This window comes from Eurosta solidaginis, chromosome 1, assembly GCF_040869045.1.
Source record: "Eurosta solidaginis isolate ZX-2024a chromosome 1, ASM4086904v1, whole genome shotgun sequence".
NCBI lineage: Eukaryota > Metazoa > Arthropoda > Insecta > Diptera > Tephritidae > Eurosta > Eurosta solidaginis.
The window spans coordinates 300,279,501-300,301,305 of NC_090319.1; the positions used below are offsets into that span (position 1 = coordinate 300,279,501).

Genomic DNA, 21,805 nt, shown 5'->3' on the forward strand with positions numbered 1-21,805 from the left:
CGTGCATTCAGTGCCGTAGAGGCTCACAGTCTCTTCCAAATTGAGCTTCCACGTCAACTTACTAGCTAGTGATTCCTAGACGTTTTATGCAAGTTCACTCCCTAGCTTAGGCCTAGTCCAGTTTAGGACCTTGTATCTCTTAGTAAACAAGACCATATGTATATCCCGAAGCATCCGATCCATCAAAGAGCTAATTGTCGGAAGGTACTTTCCACATACGAAAACTGCAACGTCATCTGCGTACGCCGTAGTTTTGACTGGTCCCACCGTCTGAGCAGTTGGTTGATAACCAGCGTCTACAGTAGAGGTGATAATCCCCTCCCTGTGTCGTGCCCCCGTCCACTAGCCACCATTGCTGGATGTTCTTCAATTTAATGAAGACCTCCATGATTGCCTGTTAAAATACATTGTTGAAATCCCGGCAATGTGTAAGAAGACTCCTAAGGCGTACTCCTTATATTCAAAGGATTTCTCTATGTATATAACCATCCTATATATTGCCATGTCTACCGACTTGTCTTTGGTGTACGCATGTTGTGGAGAATAGTTTCTCATCCATGTTGGACTTCATGTATACGTCTATGAGCTTCTCAAAAGTTTTGAGCAGAAATAATGTTAAGCTAATACGCCTGTAGCCTTTGAGATACATATAACTGATCTTCCCCGCCTTTGGTAGTAGAACTATGCGAGCCATTCCATCATCGCTCTACTCGAAATTTCTAGCATGGCATGGAATATATGTACCATCTAGACCCGGCGATTTAAACATTGAAAAAGTCTTCATCGCATTCGATCTTGGTTTCGGGCACCACGTCCGGCACAACTGCTGGCTTTTCTGGTGCATATCCCGATGGGAAATGTATGTCCTTTTCTCTTTCTTGATTAGTTCTTGAACTATCATTTCTCAACCGCGCTGTTTCGTTGACGCACTAGATGTCGACAAAGATATTTCTCCATGAGATCCTCTTCTCCCGGGAAATTTCCCGGGTCCCTCTACTCGACCCGACATGCTTCGCTTAGGGTTTCTAATGGTTCCTCCCTTCTCTGCAGCTGATATATGCATGGTCGAAGGATGGTCTATCATGGACCATGCAGTCATACATTTATACATATATCACATTCAGAGCTCAATGTAATATCAAGGACATTGCTGGATGTTTCACCAACATACATATGTAGGGACACTACTCCTTTCGGTTATCTACAAATGGCTTTGCAAAATGTAATGAAATGGAGACTCTCCTTTATCATTTGTAACATCCGCTCTTCAAGCATCGCTATGCGCATTTGCATCCCTGTCTATGACAAACCCTATGACAAGCCCTTACACTCCCCCGGCGATGCCTCCGCAGTATGCGCCTTAAAGCAGGATGCCAGGATATTAGCCTGGGTTCAGTTAAGATCGTGCACAAAGTTTGTTGAAGATATCCCCATTTTTTCACAACTTATCGTGTTAACGGACGGGCGGATATGGTGCTCAATCAAACTCTTGTATGATGCTGAAAATTTTGATGTAAGGATGCCTATATCCATCTCGATTTCTGCTATACATTAGGAAACACTTTACCAGCTTAAATTTGCAACCCGTGTATATGTACAGCTAAGTATAAAAATTAATTTCGCATAATTACTACTGCCGAAGCTCGCAAGACATAGCTGGCGGAGGGACTGAGCACACTGAAAGAAAAAGACTGGTAAAATCAACCGAAATACGGGTAAATTCAACCGAAATTCCTGTCAATTTTTAAACGGTTTTATTTAGGTTGACTTGACAGGCTGCACGGCTGCACGGCCGTTGTGAACGAATTTTGTAATTAAAATTTAAGTAACTTCCCGATAAGCTACAAGCTTGAAACTTGGAATATAGTTCAGAACCCGATGACTATGCAATAATAAGAAAAAAATATCGTCGCTAGGTGGCGCAAGGATCGATATATTCACAAAAATCGTATTTGTGGTCCGATTTGGCTCATATTTGGAACTCATAATACATACAAGAATAGAAAGCGACCTATGAAAAAAATTGCCGCTAGGTGGCGCAAGGATCGAGATGTTCACAAAAATCGTATTTGTGGTCCGATTTGGCTCATATTTGGAACACATAATACATACAAGAATAGAAACCGACCTATGAAAAAAATCGCCGCTAGGTGGCGCAAAGATCGAAATTACATACAGTCCGGTAGAAGTGACATCAAAATATTTTGGAGTTGGAGGAGGGCAAGCATAAGTGGCGCAGAGTCGAGTAAAGTCTTTGGAAGGATTATGTATTGAGGACTTAGATTGTAACAAATTGTCAGGAAAGTCCTTGTAATAATGAGTCACTAAATGAACTAAATAGAATGATAAATAATAGGCTATTAAATAAAGATCTAAAACTTGAAAATAAAATAATTTAAAAAAAAAATTTTAAGTTAAATGATTTTATTGAAAACAATACTTACATGGAATAATAATACTAAAAGCTTGAAAATAATTAGGTAGGTCCTAGGTGATATTATAATGAAAGAACTTTTTTGATTATTTGACCACTAAAACGGTCAATTACGAATCAACGATTTAAGCGCAGTTGGTTCAACATCTTGTTGCGATGGATAAAAAATAATTTAAAAAAATGTTTAAGTTTAACGGTTTTATTGAAAACAATACTTACATGAAATAATAATAATACTAAAGGCTTGAAAATAATTAGGTAGGTCCTAGGTACTAGTCATCACACTACTCATCAATCTAGGGCGTTGATCAGACAATTAAATAAAAGAGTTGGATGCGTCAAATTTCTATTGATAGTCATATATAAGACCAACTGCACCTTAATCAGGTTATGATACGCTTCACATTTTTAGAAATTTCACGCGCCCAATGCTTTTATTTAATTGTCTGATCAACGCCCTAGATTGATGAGGAGTGTGATGACTAGTACCTAGGACCTACCTAATTATTTTCAAGCTTTTATTATTATTATTATTTCATGTAAGTATTGTTTTCAATAAAACCGTTTAACTTAAAAATTTTTTTAAATTATTTTTTATCCATCGCAACAAGATGTTGAATCAACTGCGCACAAATCGTTGATTCGTAATTGACCGTTTTAGTGGTCAAATAATCAAAAAAGTTCTTTCATCATACTTTACCCATAGTTTTGTTAAATTAACAATTATTACTGTCGCTCTAGGAATACCAATCAAAACTGTTAATATGAATGGGATTTCTGTTCTTTTGAAATTTACAGAGTTTATTGTCGAAATGACACTACCAGTGAAATCTATTGAAATAACAGATATTTCTGAAAGGGATTTCTGTTCTTTTGAAATTAACAGAGTTTATTGTCGAAATGACACTACCAGTGAAATCTATTGAAATAACAGGTATTTCTGTTTTTTTTTTAGATTAATAGCGCAAACTTTTACATCAACAGGGTCTTCTGTTCATATGACATTAATACCTGTGGAAAAAATAAAAGCCGTATAAATATATATTTAAACTTATGTAGTTTTTTTATTTGTATAAATTACACATAAGTACATTTAATTTCTAATGAGTTTATTGCTATATTTAGTAACATTAGTTAAAATAATAATTTAAATCTGAATTCAAATAAATAAAACTTGTTTCGAATCACCATCCACAGCTTTGTACGAAAGTATGTTGCCATATATATACGTAAATATGTGAATACATAAATACGCATGATTGCTACATATATATTTGCTACATACATATTCACACACGCGTTAGTACATGCTCTAGCGAACCACATTGACGTCGGTTTCAAAAACTTTATTTCAACTTTTTCTTAAAAAATGTTCACCATATTGTTATATTATAATTATAATTATATTTGTGTACGCACATTTGATATAAAATGTTTCCATTTTCTTTGAATTTAAAACCAAAATCGGACAAATAAGTACATATGTATGTACTTACTAACCGAACTTCAATTGGGCGGACATCAAATATGCTGGCACACATTAAACATTATACACTTTTATTAAACGCACGTTCACCAAATTTTAGTTTTTATAATTTATTTAATTTAGTTTTGAACTTCGCCGCTCGTCACTTCACTTCTCAAATAGAAACGAAAATAGTAGTCACGAAACTGATTCTCAATTCTTTCTGTTGCAGCTCATTCTCAATTTCTTCTCTCGCATGTAGAGTTGCCCCACTTGATTGTTTCGAACAAAACTTGTAGTATAAATGTTTGACGTAAAATTTAAAATAGAGAACTTGTAAGTTATAGAGAAGTAAAGAATCAAATCGCGGGAAGGTAATTACCACTGGAGTAACTTTACATGTAATTCGGCAAGTTTAATTCTCGTAACACTTTATTTGGAAACGATTCCAAAACAACTCCAACTTTTATGCTGTCGGACCATCGTCATAAGTACAAAGTAGAGAGCGCAGTGACCGTAAAATTCTCTTTGAAATTTGCTTATGCATTGACTGTTGTTCGTTGTTGAAATGACCAGTGAGATTAGTTGTGCTAACAGAAAAATTAGTTAGAGCGACAATTTCTCTTCTGTTGAAATGACTAAACTAATTTGTTCGCTTGACAAAGAACTCGGTCGAATTAACCATAATTCGATCAATTTCACCGAATCTCCGTAGAGTCAAGAACAACCGAACCGATTTGTTGATTTTACTAGCACCATTTCTTTCAGTGCAGGTTCAAACGCCCTGCTCTATACCAGCCTTATTGCGCATTAGAAAAAACGTTTTTGAAATAGCGATTTCGGACATTCTTGAATTTAGTAACAACTCTGGCTGTTTGTACCATAGCATTTTATAACTATTTAGGCGACTTGCAACGCCACCATTTGACCTACACGCCTACTTACAGGAAGTCGCGTGCAAATATGTTCACAATAAACGTCGCAGTTTAGCTTAAACAAAACACGCCACCATTTGGTTCGGTCATATTAATTGTATTGGAACAACAAACCCACCCTATGTAACATTCGATTGAAATCTAGAAGGAAAGTAGACATCGTAACGGCTGTGCAATATGTTTTCAGTTTGCGCCTTTCAAGTTTGTCATCTCAATTTGATGGTAATTATTTCTTATTCACACGCGACCACAATAACTTCCAACACTTACCATTGTAAAAAATAGCTGCTGTTATTACAAGGAAAACCCCATTAAACATAAATATGTTTTTTTGTATGTATGTGAGATCTTAGCACGTATTTTTGTTTACATTATTGACGGAAATTCTTATAAAACTGAATGAAAAGCTTAGTTACAAATGCCAAATGCGTGATGAGAAGGTTGGTTCATACAACTAAGTTGGTGGCATATTTTATGAATTAAATTCGTCTGTATTTTAACTTTGAATAACCTTTGCTCCCACCTGAGCTTTACTTGTGGTTTTTTCCTATAAATGAATAGAACTTGTAAACTTGTGGGAGGGCAGTGTTCCAAAACCAAGGCACTTCGCCATACTCTGCTTAAAGGTTCATCGTGGTTTGTAGCGTCGTATGCTTTAGATGAATCGAATCGGGGGGAACTCTCTTCTGGGAACGACCATGGAAAACATTTTAAGGACTATGAGGATTATGATGTGATGATTTAAAGAAAGGTACCGCTGCGCCACTGTTTGATGTCCTGTTGAAAGCAAAGGTTGACATCACCACTATACTCGAAATGCGATGGAACGCGGCAGGCAAAATGACAATTAAATCTCACGAAATCTGCCACAGTAGCAGGGTAAAGCGTAATATGCAGCCATAATATTGTTTTGTGGTGAAAAAAATACATAGCCGGCAAGTAATGTCATGAACGAGCGTTTCTCGGCGAGCGGTTTCAATATAAAATTTATTTATTTATTTAATGACGAAAATTGTATCAGAAAATCAGGCGGATGACGAAAGGTTTCAAGACTCTGGCAGAATGATAACGATGACCTGGTAACCAACGAACAAAGTGTACTTAAATTTGGAAGAAAACACTTCTTCTCATTGACAGATAACGAATAAGATGACGAATTCCATACCAAAAATCCTGAAGATGCTATGCAAATGATGTAAGACGATCCTGCCTAGATATATTGTTGTGTGACTAGGGACCGCGACGTCTATTGTTCCCTGATTCTCTTCACAGCACCTCATCCAGGGTGAGCTTCATGAGGAAATCCAGAATTGTGCTCGGCTTTAGAGAGAATATTTGTCTACCTCATAATTTTAGCGATCCAAGGATTCTTAGTCTTTTTATAGCGACTGCACCGCGTTCGAGAAGGATGTGTTCTGCAGTCCCACCCTCTGTCAGGGTACTGACAGAGGCTGTTAGTTTGTGCATCTCTTAGTCTGCAGGGACCTGTGAGTATGCCTGTTAAAATTCGAAGGTGCTTTTTGGAAGATTAATCATAGTTTTATAACGCTTGTGTTTTGTATCCTCTTATTAGTGCCTGTGTTATTAGCCTCTATACGATTAAACCTCTCCACGCACTCAAGTACTGTTGATGATTTAATCTCAACTGAAGATATTGCCTTGAGAACGGCCTGACTATCGCTGAGTATAACGATTCCCTTATTAGTGTAGCGTCGTTACAGTTCGCATACCGGTTTATGGCGATAATTTCGGCCTGGAAAATGCTCGGAAATCTCTCTAGTGGTATAGACATTTTGGTTTTGGCTCTGAATATCCCAGTTCCGAAGCCCTCTGGTATCTTCAAACGGCGCGCTTCTCGTCTAGAAGTCTTCCACGTTCCTTTACTCCACAGCTCTATTCGGATACGCTTTTTAAACCTAATCATCTTCGTTGGAAGCTGGATAAGGGGAATTTCTTCTTTTAGTCCCTCTATACTCCGCGATTATATCACTTTTATTTTATTTTAGTCTTATTTTTTCGAAAAGTCAAAAACAACAATGGTCCTTACTGAATAAAACGAATAACTAAGCCTAGCTACAAAACAGAGATCGGTAAATTAAGAAAAATAGACTTTGGATAAGAAAACTCAAGCATAATAGAATTATAGATGTTATTACGTAGAGAGCGTGACAATGGAGCATTTATCGCATAGTTAGTAGACTTATGTTTAATATAAATGGGGTTATGAGAACGAAGAGACCTCGTTGGAATAAGAAAATTAATTGCGTGCAGTAAAGAGGAGCAATCAATATCTCCATTAACAACTCCGAAAATGAAAGACAAGGAAAGGTTTGACCTTCTGAGTTCTAATGGTTTCAAATTAATTAGCAGCAAGCGGGAATGATAAGAAGGGACTGGTCTGAGAAATGTAAGGATCTTAGGCAGAATTTTAGGAAGATCTTTTGTACTTGCTCAATCCTGACGAACAAACGATGTGTATAGCAATGTCAAGGTATAGGGATCTGAGAAGTTGTTGCTATTACGCCTCACGAAACGTAAGGAAGCATATGCGCTTGAAATTACATAGTTAATATGGTTATTGAAAGAGAACGAGGAGTCAAAGATAACCCCTAAGTCTTTAATCTCATCAAGGAAGTGAAGGGGAGTACCCGAGATAGTATATGTCGTTGGTAAAACATTGCGAATTTTGGAAAATGTGACATGAAAGCACTTGTTTAGATTGAGAGATAGATGCGAATTACGGCACCAGATTGCTAATCTATCTAAGCCTTCTTGGAGACGCTGAGCATCATCACTATTTTTAATAATGTAGAAAACTTTTAGGTCATCAGCGTAAAGTAAGAACTCCGATGACACAAAACAATTTCCTATATCATTGATGAATAAAATGAAAAGAATAGGACCTAAGATGCTCCTTTGGGGTACCCCAGAGGTGGCAGTAAAAGAGTTGGAAGATACACCCTCAATAGAGACCATGCAGCGTCTGCTACTTAGGTAGGAATACAGACACTTGAGAAATACAGAGTGAAAACCGAGGGAAGTGAGTTTACGTAGTAGCATATTGTGAGGTATAAATGCAATCTACATGATGGCTTGAAGAGAACGCATCAATGCAATATTCACTAAACAAGGCTAAGTTGTGACGGTCTCTGTCGTCCCGATCAGACAAATCTCTCGATCTAAACGCTGCTAGCATCGCCAAATGTACCACTCTTCTACTCCGTGGTTTCTCAATGCTTTGTATGCGGTAGATGGTATCACTGATCTTCTTCACAACCTTGTACGGGCCTTCCCAACTGCACCGAAATTTGGATGGAACACCTTTCCGCCGGTGAGGGTTGTATAACAGTACCAAATCTCCCGCCAAGAAACCTTTCGAATTATTGTTCTCATGGTACCTGTGTTTCATCGTACTACTCAATACCCTGGTTCGTTCCTTCACACTCTGTTGTTTGGCCGATGAACTACTTCGTAGAGCTTGCGCTGGACGGATTTGCTTTGCATAATCAGTATCGTTCCCCGTTTCCCGCTTCGTTTTCCTGCGTCTTTTAGGTTTTGTCAATGCCAGTGTTTCTCTCGCAGGTACTTTTGATTTTGATTTATTTGGCCCATTCGATCTATCAACCTTTGCCTTTGACTTTCGTGGTCTTTGTCGAGTCTTTTCCACCAGTACCCGATTACTGCTGAACCCTTTTTCCAAACTAAAGTTAAGTGGTATGTCCTGGTTCTTATAGCGCATAATTTTTCTCCGTATATCGATCCTGATGTCATGGTCAACCAAGAAGTCCACTCCCAATATGACTTCATCAACGATCTCCGCCACAACGAATTTGTGTAGAACCATGACTTTTCCAATTAGGACTTCACATATCTCTTCTCCCTGGACTTGATTATACTCGCCTGTGACCGTACGCAACCTTGCCCAGGTAATGACTTTACTCTCCTGTAGACCAAATCAGATCGAATCAAGGAATGAGATGCCCCCGTATCTACAGTCAGTACACGCTCTTTACCATCCACATTCCCTCTGATGGTAAGACTGCTTGATTTCCTTCCAATCTGCGACACAGATATCACAGGACATTCAATAGCCGGGGCAAGTTTTCGTTCTTTACATCCGACACGCTCTTGCTCATTTCCGCCAGCTTTGCGTTTACGGCCACCCACATTGTTGGAACTATTAGGACCAAGATCGCAATGACGTGCAATGTGACCTGGGTTGCCGCACTTGAAACATTTAATAACTCCGGCATTCTTCTGTTGAGATCCCTTCAGTGCTTCCAAAATTGTGTCTACCCACTCTGGCCTTTCTACTTCCACACGGCGTGCTTTGAAAACTGGCTTACACAGAAGCGACGCTGTTTCCTGAATCAGAGCATGCGATACCGTTTCAGCAAATGTTAGTTTTGGATTCGCATATGTAGCCCGCTTCGTTTCCACATCTCGTATGCCATTTATAAAGCTCTGAATCTTTACCCTTTCTGTGTATTCCACGGGTGCATCCGCATTCGCTAACTGTGCTAGCCTTTCAATATCCGACGCAAACTCTTGCAATGTTTCACCATGCCTCTGGAAGCGGTTCAGCAACTCCATTTGGTATATCTGTCTCCTATGCTCAGTTCCGTATCGTCTCTCTAGAGCGCCCATCAATGCTTCATAACAGTTCCGTTCGCCCTCTGGAATGGTTTGTAAAATCTCAGCTGCAGGCCCTTTCAACGCCATGAACAGTGCAGCAACTTTATCTTCCACATTCCAGTTGTTCACTGTTGCAGTCTTCTCAAACTGTAGTTTAAACCCCAACGATTTTTTTCGCTTTATAAAATGGAAAAACGACGGACATACGATTTAGCACAATAAAGCTAAAAAAAAATGTTTGGGTTTTCGAAAAAAAAATTTTTTTTTGTTATAACTTTTTAACAAAAGGTGGACAAACAAAAATTTTTCCTGGACAAACGAATGAATATGGTTTTTTTAATTACTCCCGCATGTAGGTGCCAACTTCACAGAGCTTTTCTCGGCGTGATTGTCGTTTCGTTATTTAATCTTTTCCGGAAATACTAATCATCACACATACAACAACAACATCGAAAATCGGAATTACCACCTTTATTATTCATAGTGATCGTAATTATTTGTTTTCCTTATATTTATAAATTTACAAAACGTTCATTATAGAATCCCAATGATGCTGGTAAATTGCAGTTCTGCAAAATATGTGAAGGCTATAAAGCCCCGCGTTCGCACCATTGTCGCAAATGTAAGTACATATTTGAAATTGAATATAAAAAATATAGTTTAAATTTTAATTTTATTTTAGGCGATCGTTGCGTAAAAAAAATGGATCATCATTGCCCGTGGATAAATCATTGTGTTGGCTGGGCGAATCATGCTTATTTCACCTATTTTCTCACATTCTCAATTTTGGGCAGCTTTCAAGCGTCCATTATTTTAGGTTTTGCCTTTTATCGTGGTGTTCATCGCTATTGGTATTTGACACACGGCTATAGACATTTAGCTACCGTGCAATTTACAATGATCAGCATTATAATGACCATCATAGCAATGGGTTTAGCAATTGGTGTTGTTATTGCTTTGGGCATGTTGCTCTATATTCAGGTAAGACATATGTTATTAAAATAGGGCTGCACAGTAAGATACATTAAGGAGTTTAAGAAAAAACACGTCAAGAACGGATTGTACCGACTTTGTATGCCGATAACTGCTCCCTATACCACCTTCACCCCAGTCATTCCACCGAGAGAAGAGTGGGGAAGAGGAATCATCTGGAGCAGGGGACCGCTTAATTTGTTCACGGATGGGTCGAAGTTGTACGGAAAGGTTGGTGGGGGGTCTTTTGTCAAGAGCTATATGTAAGCCGCAAGTTTAAGTTGGCTGATCACTGCAGTGCATTCCAAGTGGAAGTCGCTGCGATAAAGGATGCGGTGGATAAAATGCTATCCAGTGCTACTACGGTTAGGGAATTTAACATCTACTCTGATAGCCAAGCAGCTATCAAGGCCTTGAGCTCAACTACAGTCCGATCGAGGGTGGTCTGGAAGTGCCTGACCTCGCTTGCGATTGCATCGAATTATTTTACAATTAAGATTATCTGGGTCCCGGGCCATAGTGATATCCCGGGTAACTGTCAATCGGATCTCTTAGCCCGCATCGGTACAACTGAACCCGATGAAGATGGCTGTAGGCATTTCGGGATTCCGCCATAGCTGGGCCTCGAGTCAGCTCAGAAATCGTTTGGCGGTCACCACCTCTTGCAGGTTAGCAAGATCTTTCTGGCCGGAAATGGATGGCAAGAGGTCTACTCAAATAATTGGGTTCACTAAGGCTCACCTATCAATGGTCATTGGGGTTTTGACAGGGCACTGTCCCATGGGCATCCATGCGGTACGTTTCAATATACTGGAAATTCCATCCTCCTGCAGCTGTATGGAGGATGATGAGGTGGAGTCACCAAATCACTATGCCTGATTGCCCAGCTTTTGCCAGAACTAGGCGAAAGTACTTCGGATCTCCCTGCTGCATAGGAAAACTCATCAACTACGGAAAATATATACTTAATAGAAATACATACTGTCACGGATATTACCATCACTAAGTTATCCCATCACTAAGGCGATGCTAAGGCCATGCCAAGCAGTATTTACGTTAATAATCAAATCAAGTATACACATATATAAGGCAGCCCAGAGAGATGTCACACACAGATGCATTTACTTATACGCCTATGTGCGCGCGAGAGACTGTAAACTACAAACATTCACATCAATAATTCAATCTTTATGTATCTACATAAACGAATAAATAATTGCGTCTACACATATGTACGTATACGAGCAGCGGAGCGGCAATGCACAAACGCATGCATATATCTTATCTCAGTGGTCACAAGAGAGGGCAATAATTTGTGCACGTAGTTGTGGCTGGCGATTTTGTAGCCGAAACAACTAGTAAGTTCTGGAAATCGAAGAGCCTAGAAGTATGCAGCGTAAACTATAAAAGCGGGGCAAGCGAGTAAGAAGGAATTCAGTTTGATTTGAGATTTGGATTAAGCGCTATCTAGCGAGCTATAGCAGTATTATTTTGAATAGTAGAGTTTCATTTGAGCTGTCAATCAGTTTGGTATTAAATAAGCTATTCGGAACCTGACGGTGAACGCTCTGTTATCTATACTACGGCCCACCGGATGCCAAGTCATTGCATATGCCGACGACATAGCCTTGACAGTTACCGGCAAACACCTTCCGGTGCTTGGCGAACTCCTGCAAAATGCTCTTAATCTAACAAACACATGGTCTATGGAATGCGGACTCAGCATCAGCAGTGAAAAAACTGAGATGGTGCTTTTTACCCGCAAACGCAGTATACCGGAATTTACCCTCCCATCCCTAAACGGGAAGGAAATCAAACTCTCTACCGAGGTTAAATATCTCGGAGTTATTCTAGACAGGAGGCTTGACTGGAAGCGAAATGTGGAGGAACGATCCAGGAAAGCCACAATGGCTCTCTACGCTTGTAAGTCGGCAATCGGAAAAAGGTGGGGTCTCCAGCCACGCATAGTCCATTGGATCTATACGGCAGTGGTGAGACCCATACTCTTCTACGCCGTCACCGTATGGTGGACGGCACTCGATATCGAATCTAACAGGAGTAAAGTAACGAGAGTGCAGAGGATGGCGGCAATGCTCACCAGCGGTGCCCTTCCCTCCACTCCCACCAAAGCTCTTGAAACCATATTATTCCTTCTCCCAACTGATCTATATGGCAGATACTGTGCCTCCTGCAACGCGGCGAGGCTCAACGCTATCGAACCATGGAGGGATTGCAGGTTTGGTCACACCCGGATCCTGAAGCCAGTCCCTGAAACCTTCTTGAAATTGGACCATACAACATCGCCCCCTTGCTGGGACTACAAATTTTCCACAAGAATCCCAGAGAGGAACGAGTGGGCAAACGGCGTAGAGCCGGGATCACACGAAATCTCCGTTTTTACAGATGGCTCTAAACTAAACAACAGAGTCGGCAGCGGGATATTCTCGGAGAAGCTCAATCTAAGCGAGAGCTTTCGCCTACCTGATCACTGCAGTGTTTTTCAGGCTGAACTCATAGCTATCTGGGAAGCAGCCCGCTATCTGGCTAACCTACAGGTAACCAATTCTATTTCAATTTTCTCTGACAGCCAAGCTGCCATAAAATCCCTGCAATGCAGTAACACCTCGTCACTAGTGGCATTGAAGTGCAGAGAAAACCTCAACAAACTAGCTGAAAATTGCAACCTAAGCATAATATGGGTTCCTGGCCACTGTGACATCTCAGGAAACTGCGCTGCGGATGAGCTAGCTAGGGAAGGCACCAACTTGCAAACAACAACCTCCGCTGATTGGGCCAGCCCTCCTCTAAACACTTGCAAATACCACCTGCGATCTCTTTTCACGGATCAGGCAAACGCCAAATGGGCGAGGGAACCTACATGTAGTATATCCAAGCAAATCTGGCCTAAGCTGGATGAAAAGAGATCGCGATCGGTTATATTATTAAACCGTATCTCTATAAGCCCACTAGTGGGCCTTCTTACAGGTCACTGTCTCATGGGCACTTACGGTGCCTATATGGGCCTGCAGACAAATGACTTCTGCCGCAGCTGTAGGGACGAGGAGGAGATAGAAAGCGTTGAGCACTATCTGTGCCACTGTCCCGCACTGTCAAAAACCAGGTACCAATGCCTCCACAGACACTCTTTTGGGTGCCTTGCGGAGCTTGAATCTATAAACCCAAACGATATCTTGCGTTTCATTAGGCAAACGCGCTGGTTTGGCCTCACTGGGGTCTAAACTCTCCTCTTCTTCGAAAGTAGGGTAATAGGAAATAGGGGCCCCCTGCGTGGTAGCACAACGGGCCACAACGGCCTACGTGAGTCTCCGCTCGGACAGCGGAGGCAGCCACTCTAACCTAACCTAACCTAAGCTATTCGTTGCAAAGTACAAGTGTTATTCTGAAGTACTTGAATAAATGCCATTTTGCATTATTACATATTGGAGTTATTTATTCAACAGTTTAGCGATACGAACTTAGCAGAAGATTGCAAATAAGAGGATTTGCAAGTAAATTCGTTACAATACATATAAATATGGATGAAAGGTTCTACAATGTTTCAGGCGAAGAAGTTTAAAATTACGACCGTTAAGCAGTGCCGAAGTTAGGGGAGGGGCGGGGGTCTCTTACCCCGGGCGCTACTCACAGGGGGCGGCAAATGGTTCGCAAAGCAGAACTTCGTGGATAATTTGTAGTTTTATTATAACTGATTTCTCGAAAAAATTGTTCAAAAGTTCTCCGCGAAAAACAGTTTGAAACCGAGGACGACTGCAATAACCCGTCCAAAAATGTGGAAAGAGAAAATAAAAGACGCGTTTTGTCCTGTTATCAATAGTTCAAAGACAAAAAGTATTCGAATTATTAGAAGCGAGGAAAAAACGCGTCTATTAATACCCCCCGACGGTTTTGGTCGTGTTTTAGCAATCGTCCCCGGTAATAAAGTATCACAATTTGTTAATTAAAATTGTCCAAAGCATATGGATTTTAAAGAGAAATGTAATTAAATGCTCGTTTGAAAGTAAATAAGGATATTTCTTTGTAATATAACAATAAAAATTTTACCCAGTTTTCGTTAGCAGCTACTACACTTTTTTTGGACCTAAGAAGTACAATAGTGCCAAATAGCATCCACAAAAAAAAAGGAACAAGAACAAGCATTTTATCAGGTGAGCGTGGCTGTGTATGTGCGTGCTGCTACATATCCTACTTGTAGACCTTTACAATGGTCTTACGGACTATTTATATAAAACCGTTTTAATTTCAATATTTTCAAGTGCAGAACAATTTTTATTTCAGGACGATTTGAAATTACTTAAAAGTTCGATTTTAGAACGTAGATTAATACCGATTTTCTCCTTTAAATAATAAATGCCTTTTTATACCCGCTGTAACTTTGATTGGATAACGGTTGGTTGTACAGGAATCGAGATATAGACTTCCATATATCAAAATCATCAGTATCGGAAAAAAATTTGATAGAGCCGTGTCCGTCCGTCCGTCTGTCCGTTAGCATGATAACTTGAGTAAATATTGAGATATCTTCACCAAATTTGGTACACGAGCTTATCTGGACCCAGAATAGATTGGTATTGAAAATGAGCGAATCGGATGATAACCACGCCCCCTTTTTATATATATAACATTTTTGAAAACACAAAAACCTGAATATCTAGTAAATAATACACCTTGAATGTTGAAATTTGACATGTGGACTGATATTGAGACTCTAGATACAAATTTTAATTTTTTTTAAATGGGCTTGGCACCGCCCACTTGTGATAAAATCAATTTAACAAATATTATTAATCATAAATCAAAAATCGTTAAACCTATCGTAACAAAATTCGGCAGAGATGTTGCCTTTACTATAAGGAATGCTTTGAAGAAAAATGTATGAAATCGGTTAAGGACCACGCCCACTTTTATATAAAAGATTTTTAAAAGGGTCGTGGACGAATAAAATAAGCTATATCTTTGCAAAAAAGGGCTTTATATCAATGGTATTTCATTTCCCAAGTGTATTTATAACAATAAATAGGAAGAACTTCAAATTTAAAAAAATGGGCGTGGCACCGCCTCTTTTATGACTAAGTAATTTTCTATGTTTTGGGAGCCATAACTCTAAGAAAAATTAACGGATCCTAATAAAATTGGGTACACAAATTTTCCCTATAGCAGGAAGTATTTCCAGAAAAAAGGACGAGATCGGTAAAAGACCACGCCCATATTTTAGTTTCTGAATTGAATTATAACATTAAATTAGAAAACACTAAACTTTTTGGAAATGGGTGTGGCACCGCCCCCGTTTTGTCTAAGCGATTTTCAATGTTTCGGGAGCCATAACTCGAAGAAAAATTTACATATCGTAAAAAATTTGGGAAAACACACTTTCCTTATAACAGGAAATATTTTTAGTAAAAATGGATAAGATTGGTTAGGTACCACGCCCACTTTTATATAAATGACTTTAAAAAGGTCGTAGGCAAAAATAATAAGTTAAATCTTAGCGAAAAATAGTTTTGTACCAATCGTATTTTTATTGTTCTCTTGTATCTTTATTTTAAAATAAACAGTAGGAAAATCCCCACGTCTGAAAGAAAACTGCATTATTACCCGCTCAAGGTCATTTGTGCCAACAAAATACGCCACTGCCGTTAAGGGGCGATAAAATTTACTTAGCTTAGCAGAAATCGCACCATTTAGTAAAATATTATTATTAGACCACGATGCACTTTACCCTTTATTTAGATCTATCTTTCGTTTAAGACCTGTTCAGGCTTATAACCCCATATCACGAAGGGGTTGGGCGACATGCAACCTGTCTTCCCAAACTTAGGAGCGATGCATTCACAGAGAATGTGAACCGGCGTTTCATCCCCAGCTCATAGAAGATTGTGTATCGAATAGGTTAAACTTACTTAGTTGATATCGTAGCCTACAGTGCCCCGTATAGTACCCAGTGAGAGTTCTTAGGTCTTCTCTGCTTAGATTAATCAGTTTTGCTGAAACTCTCTTTGCTGGGAGTACAAACAATTTGGCCTGCCTTTGCCCTAGGCATTCAATCCAGTCTCGTCTTAACTGCTTTGTTTCTCAGTTACTTATGGTTTCCGTAGTGTGTTCCTTTGTGAGTCCACAGAAGGGCACTGGACCGTAGAATACGGCTATAGCACCCTACTTGGCTTGGTAGTCGCCCTTCATTACCTTCATGTCCCTGATGCCGGGGAATCCATCCACACAAACGCTTGTTTTTTGCTTCCATGTCATTTAGGCATCCATCCACTAGCTTACAAGTAGTTGCGTAAGACTGCAAGGCGCGAGGATAAGCCTGTTCGTAGGCATTCTCTACCGCAAATTTCTATTGCATGGATTTCTGACCGAAAAATAGTGGGATATCATCCTATTTGTATCGATTTATTGAAGTTCGGCCCATAGATGCCAGCTCTCGTTTTCCCTCATCAAATTTTGATCCATCCGTGCAACAAACCTATGAGTCAGGGCCAGTATATGGATTCCCTATTTCACAAAGAGTTCTGCCCACAATGAACACTTCAAAATTCTTTAAGATTCTAAGCGTAGGGGTCATTGCATCACGTAGTTGCAATACGCGATTTCCTATGAATTTTCTTATTACTGTTGTTCAAGTGACCTAAACTATGGACATCTTCCTTTCCTTTGTTTCATTAAATATTTAGCTCGGAGATATATTTTGTCTTAGTGCAGCAAGTGTTGCCTCTTCTCTATTAGAATTAGGAAGGGAGGTATACCTACTAAGTGCACCAGCAGGGGACGTTTTCATCGCATCCCTTATGCCAACACAAACTATTCGATGCAGTTTGCTTAATTTTAATATTGATGTCCTTTGCGTGGTCTTCGGTCACCAAACTTGGGAAGCATGCTGTGAAGCCTGCACTTTTGATTGTCCAGTGGGGGAGGGGTAGCGGTGTATGTGAGAGACAATTTATTTTACCAACGAATCAAATGCTGTACAAATTCTTTTGAGACCATTGAACTTAAGCTAACTCTTGGCAACAAACACATTCCATGCACACTACATGCTATATACAGACCTCCGCAAAACATTGTTCGTTCTTTCGCTGAAGAGCTTGACAGTACTCTTAAAAAGGCGAATAAAGAGGAATGTATTGTTGTAATAGGCGACATAAACATAAACATACTTGACGCTGATAATAACAATGCAAATCTCTATATTGATATGCTCTGTTCATATGGTATGCAAAATCTAATTAATGCGCATACTCGAATTGATATTAATATAGACTCTCATACGTGCATTGATCACATATTTGTTAGGAGTAGGCCCACTGATATCATGTCAGGTGTTATACAAACAAATATAACAGACCATTACTCTTTGATATGTGGTTTCTCTTCCAGTAAGCGTAATATGCATCCGATAGAAAAACCCAAATTTATTAGCATAATAAACAACAACAAAAATTTTATGAAGAGATGATGAAGGTAAACTGAAATGAAACGCTTAGCTCAACTAACGTAGACGAGATGTATGAATCAATACAACGTAATTTCAGACATATCTATCACTTAGAAAAACGAATGTACGGATCACAAATGCCGTAAAAGTTTAATGTAAAAGTAGGGATATTCTATATTGAAGGTGGAAAGGAAAGCCAAAGGACAAAAAAGTAGAGTTAGAATACAAAAGATTCAGAAACTATGTAAGTAAAGAAATACAAAGAACCCGTAATAGTTATTACCAAAATAAATTCGCTGAATTTAGATATGACATAAAGAAAACTTCGCAGTTGGTTAACGAGATTTTTGGCCGAAAGAGTGTCTGTACAGATGAGCAAATTATGAAAAATTTTAATAATATTAATACCAAGACCATCTGTAATGACTTCGCCACAACATTTAATGAGGATGTAAATAGAGCAGTTCATGAATGTCGCATTACATCTCTCATTGCACCACAAAATAAGATAACCAACTCAATGTTCATGCTAGAAACTAGCGAAACTGAGGTAATGAATATTATACAAAAACTTGATACGAAGAAGGGTCCCGGATCAGATGGTATTCGATTAAGATCTCAAAGTTCTTGCACCTATTGTAGTCCCTATAATAGCAAAACTTATTAACCTGAGTATAACCCAGTGCACAGTGCCCAAAGCCTTAAAAATTTCTATTGTAAAACCCATTTTCAAAGCCGGGACTAAGTTTGATATACGTAACTATCGAATATCGAAAAAATCATGGAAGAAGTCATTGTAAAAGATCCATTTTACGGATCTGTAAAAAATGTTCTGCGCGCACACACAGAGCTACGCACTCACACTTTTCCCTTTTAAATTAATAAAAATTTGTTTAGTTTTTAAAAATATTTTTCTTTTATTTAAACTCTCAGTTCCTTGAAACTTTTATTCTAATTAGTCCTTTAACACTCTAATCAGTTCTCTAACACTTTGTTTCTTTTATTGTCACTTGGCTTTAGTTTAAGTTTTTCTGTTACGCTAAGTGCGTAAGTGTATTTTAATTTTTATTACAACTTACGCGGCGGCCGGTTCACTTCAAACTGAAAACTGCCGCTAACGCCAACCTGTAGCTCGGCAGTTTTTCTCTTCGTTGCTTAGCAACGAAATTAATGATGGCATCCAAAATAAAATCATGGCGTCGAACAACGGCAGTTTCAACCAATCAGAAACTCTCCAAATTGCTCGACTCTAACAATTTTAGTGATGCCAAGTGCATCTGATGTATGGTTGCATCTTGCACATTTCTAAAGAGGGTTGCCATCTACAATTTATTTTAATGCATTTTACTTTGGCACTACATCTTCCCCCTTTAGAAAAGAAGAATTTGGTAAGATTAGTAATTAATCTTGCCACATTCTTCTTTAGGCTTTAATATGTTGTTGTAATGTTATGAACGAAGGAGTTTGCTAGCATTAGGGTGCTCTAACCCGGGACTCATTCGTTCATCGCAGTGCAACTTCTAAAAAGATGATTAAAAATGAAAGTAATATTTTGAATAAAGTGAAATATATAAAAGTTAGTTTAAAATATTGAATTTGATGTTTTGAAGTAAACCGGTTTTTTTTCTTATTGTAAAATCTACCTAATTAAATGTATATTTGTTTGTTACATTTTTTTTTTTTTTTTGCCTTCATTGGCGGTTTTAAAATATATTTATATGATTAATAATAGATTATTAGATTAATTAATTTTTTGTACTCGATTTTTGTGTACAATTTTTTCGTTTTCTTTACTTATCTCACAAATAGTTACATTTGGCCCATCAATATTCTTTACTATGTAGGGACCTTGATATATATTTTTATGTTTATTCCTAGGTTCTGTTTGTACTAAAACTCTATCGTTAATTTTAATATCTAAAGGCTTAGCCGTTTTATCGTATAAATCTTTATTTCTAATCTTATGCTTATTAATCAAATTTTTTGCCATTTTATGCGATTTTTGCATTCTAAACTTAAGCTCTTTTGCGTAATTTTCTACGTTATAGATCGGATCAATTTGCTCTTTTTGCAATTCATGTGGCATTGTAGTTTTTCTGCCAAATATTAATTCAAACGGAGTGAATTTATTATCAAAAACCGAACTACTTGTAGTATTGTGTAAAAATGTAAAGTATTTTAAATATGTATCCCAATCTGAATACGTTTCATTCAGATACGCACGTAAGTATTCGTTAAAGGCTCTATGATTTCTTTCAACAGTACCAACAGTTTCGTGGTGGTAAGCTGTTGAGAAATCATGATCAATCTTTAAAAGTTTCGTCAATTCAGAGAATAATTCGTTTTTATATTCCGTTCCTAAATCGGATCTAATAGCTTTCATTGTACCATATGTTAATATAAAGGTTTCAAAAATAGCGCAAGCAATAGTTTTTGCTGATTTATCTGGTACAGCTACTGTTACCAGGTATTTAGAAAAGTCACAAATCATAGTAACAGCGAACTTGTTACCATATTTGGATTCCGGAAGTGGACCTATTGTATCGACAATTATTATGTCAAAGGGTTTGCAGGGGGTTGGAGTCAAAACAAGATTTTCCTTTGTTTTTGGTTTTACTTTATTTAAAAGGCATTTATTGCAATTTTTGACAAATTTCGCAATGTCTCTTGTCATATTTTTCCAATAGTATTTTGTTCTTAATTTGGAATATAATCGTTTTGTACCGCAATGACCGCCTAACAAAGGGTCCTCATGATAAATTGTCATAAGTTTTTGTTTTTGCTCTGTTTCTGTTACAGTTTCTACAGAGTCTGTTAATATTATTTGCAATGATTTTAAAATTTTATTACCACTGATTTTAAAATTTGTAATCGAAAATTCTTTGAAAAATATATCATTCTTTGGCCATTCTAACTGCTTAATATTGTGACTGCCGGCTGCTTTTTCAAGCCTCGAAAATAACTCATCTAAATTTGTTTTTCCGTTAGCATTCACAAAATTAAGTAAATTTAATTTTTTATGTTTTAAATGCGCATAAATTTGTATATTAGAGATCTCATTATTTTTATTAAATTGTATAGTCGATTTTATTCGCGGTATCTTTTTTGAAAAATTGTATGAAAATTTGTCATAAACTTGTACTTTAGGCGTTTCGCAAAAAGTATCAGTAAAATTATCGTCTTTATTTTGTAATTCCTTTTGTTTGGTTTGTGATCGCGTTTGGACTGCTAAAACATGCTTTGTAGATTCTTTTATTTCGTCTATACTAATGCGTGAAAGAGCATCAGCCACAACGTTAGATTTTCCTTTTATATATTCAATCGTAAATTTATATTCTGATAGTTCTAATCGAATTCTAGAAAGTTTAGACGAAGGGTCTTTCATGTTAAAAAGATAAACTAGTGGTCTATGATCAGATTTTACTGTGAAATTTGTACCGTAAACATATGGACGAAAATGCTTTATAGCGAAATGTATTGCTAGGAGTTCTAATTCGATAATTGCTTTTTTCTGTTCTGCTTTATTAAAAGATTTTGACGCGAAACAAATTGGTAAATCGTTATCACCGTGCTTTTGGCTTAATATAGCGCCACACCCACTCTTAGAAGCATCTACTGTAATTATAAATTCTTTTGTGAAGTCAGGGTATTGTAGTAGTTGAGGGGACATTAATGCTTGTTTTAGTTTTTCGAAAGCGTTTTCGCACGCTTCGTCCCAAACAAATTCAACTTTTTTCCTATTTAAACGATTTAAAGGCGCTGCCAGTGACGCAAAATTCGGTATAAATCGCCTGTAATAATTTGCAAATGCGACAAATCGCCTAACCGCATCTTTGTCTTTTGGCTTAGTATACCTTTTAATAGCGTCTATTTTTGAATCGTCTGGCAGCAAACCTTTTGACGTACATTTA

At 38.1% G+C, this 21,805-nt stretch overlaps 1 protein-coding gene across 3 annotated transcripts in view; it reads left to right on the forward strand.

Annotated features, from left to right (window-relative positions):
- LOC137237523 (palmitoyltransferase ZDHHC6) overlaps positions 1-21,805 on the forward strand; it is a 76,723-nt gene that overhangs the window by 43,528 nt on the left and 11,390 nt on the right. For all 3 annotated transcript variants that reach the window (XM_067761244.1, XM_067761245.1, XM_067761243.1), the window contains exons 3-4: positions 10,010-10,091; positions 10,152-10,450. In XM_067761244.1, the coding sequence (XP_067617345.1) occupies positions 10,010-10,091; positions 10,152-10,450 (381 nt within the window). The remainder of the gene's footprint in view (positions 1-10,009; positions 10,092-10,151; positions 10,451-21,805) is intronic.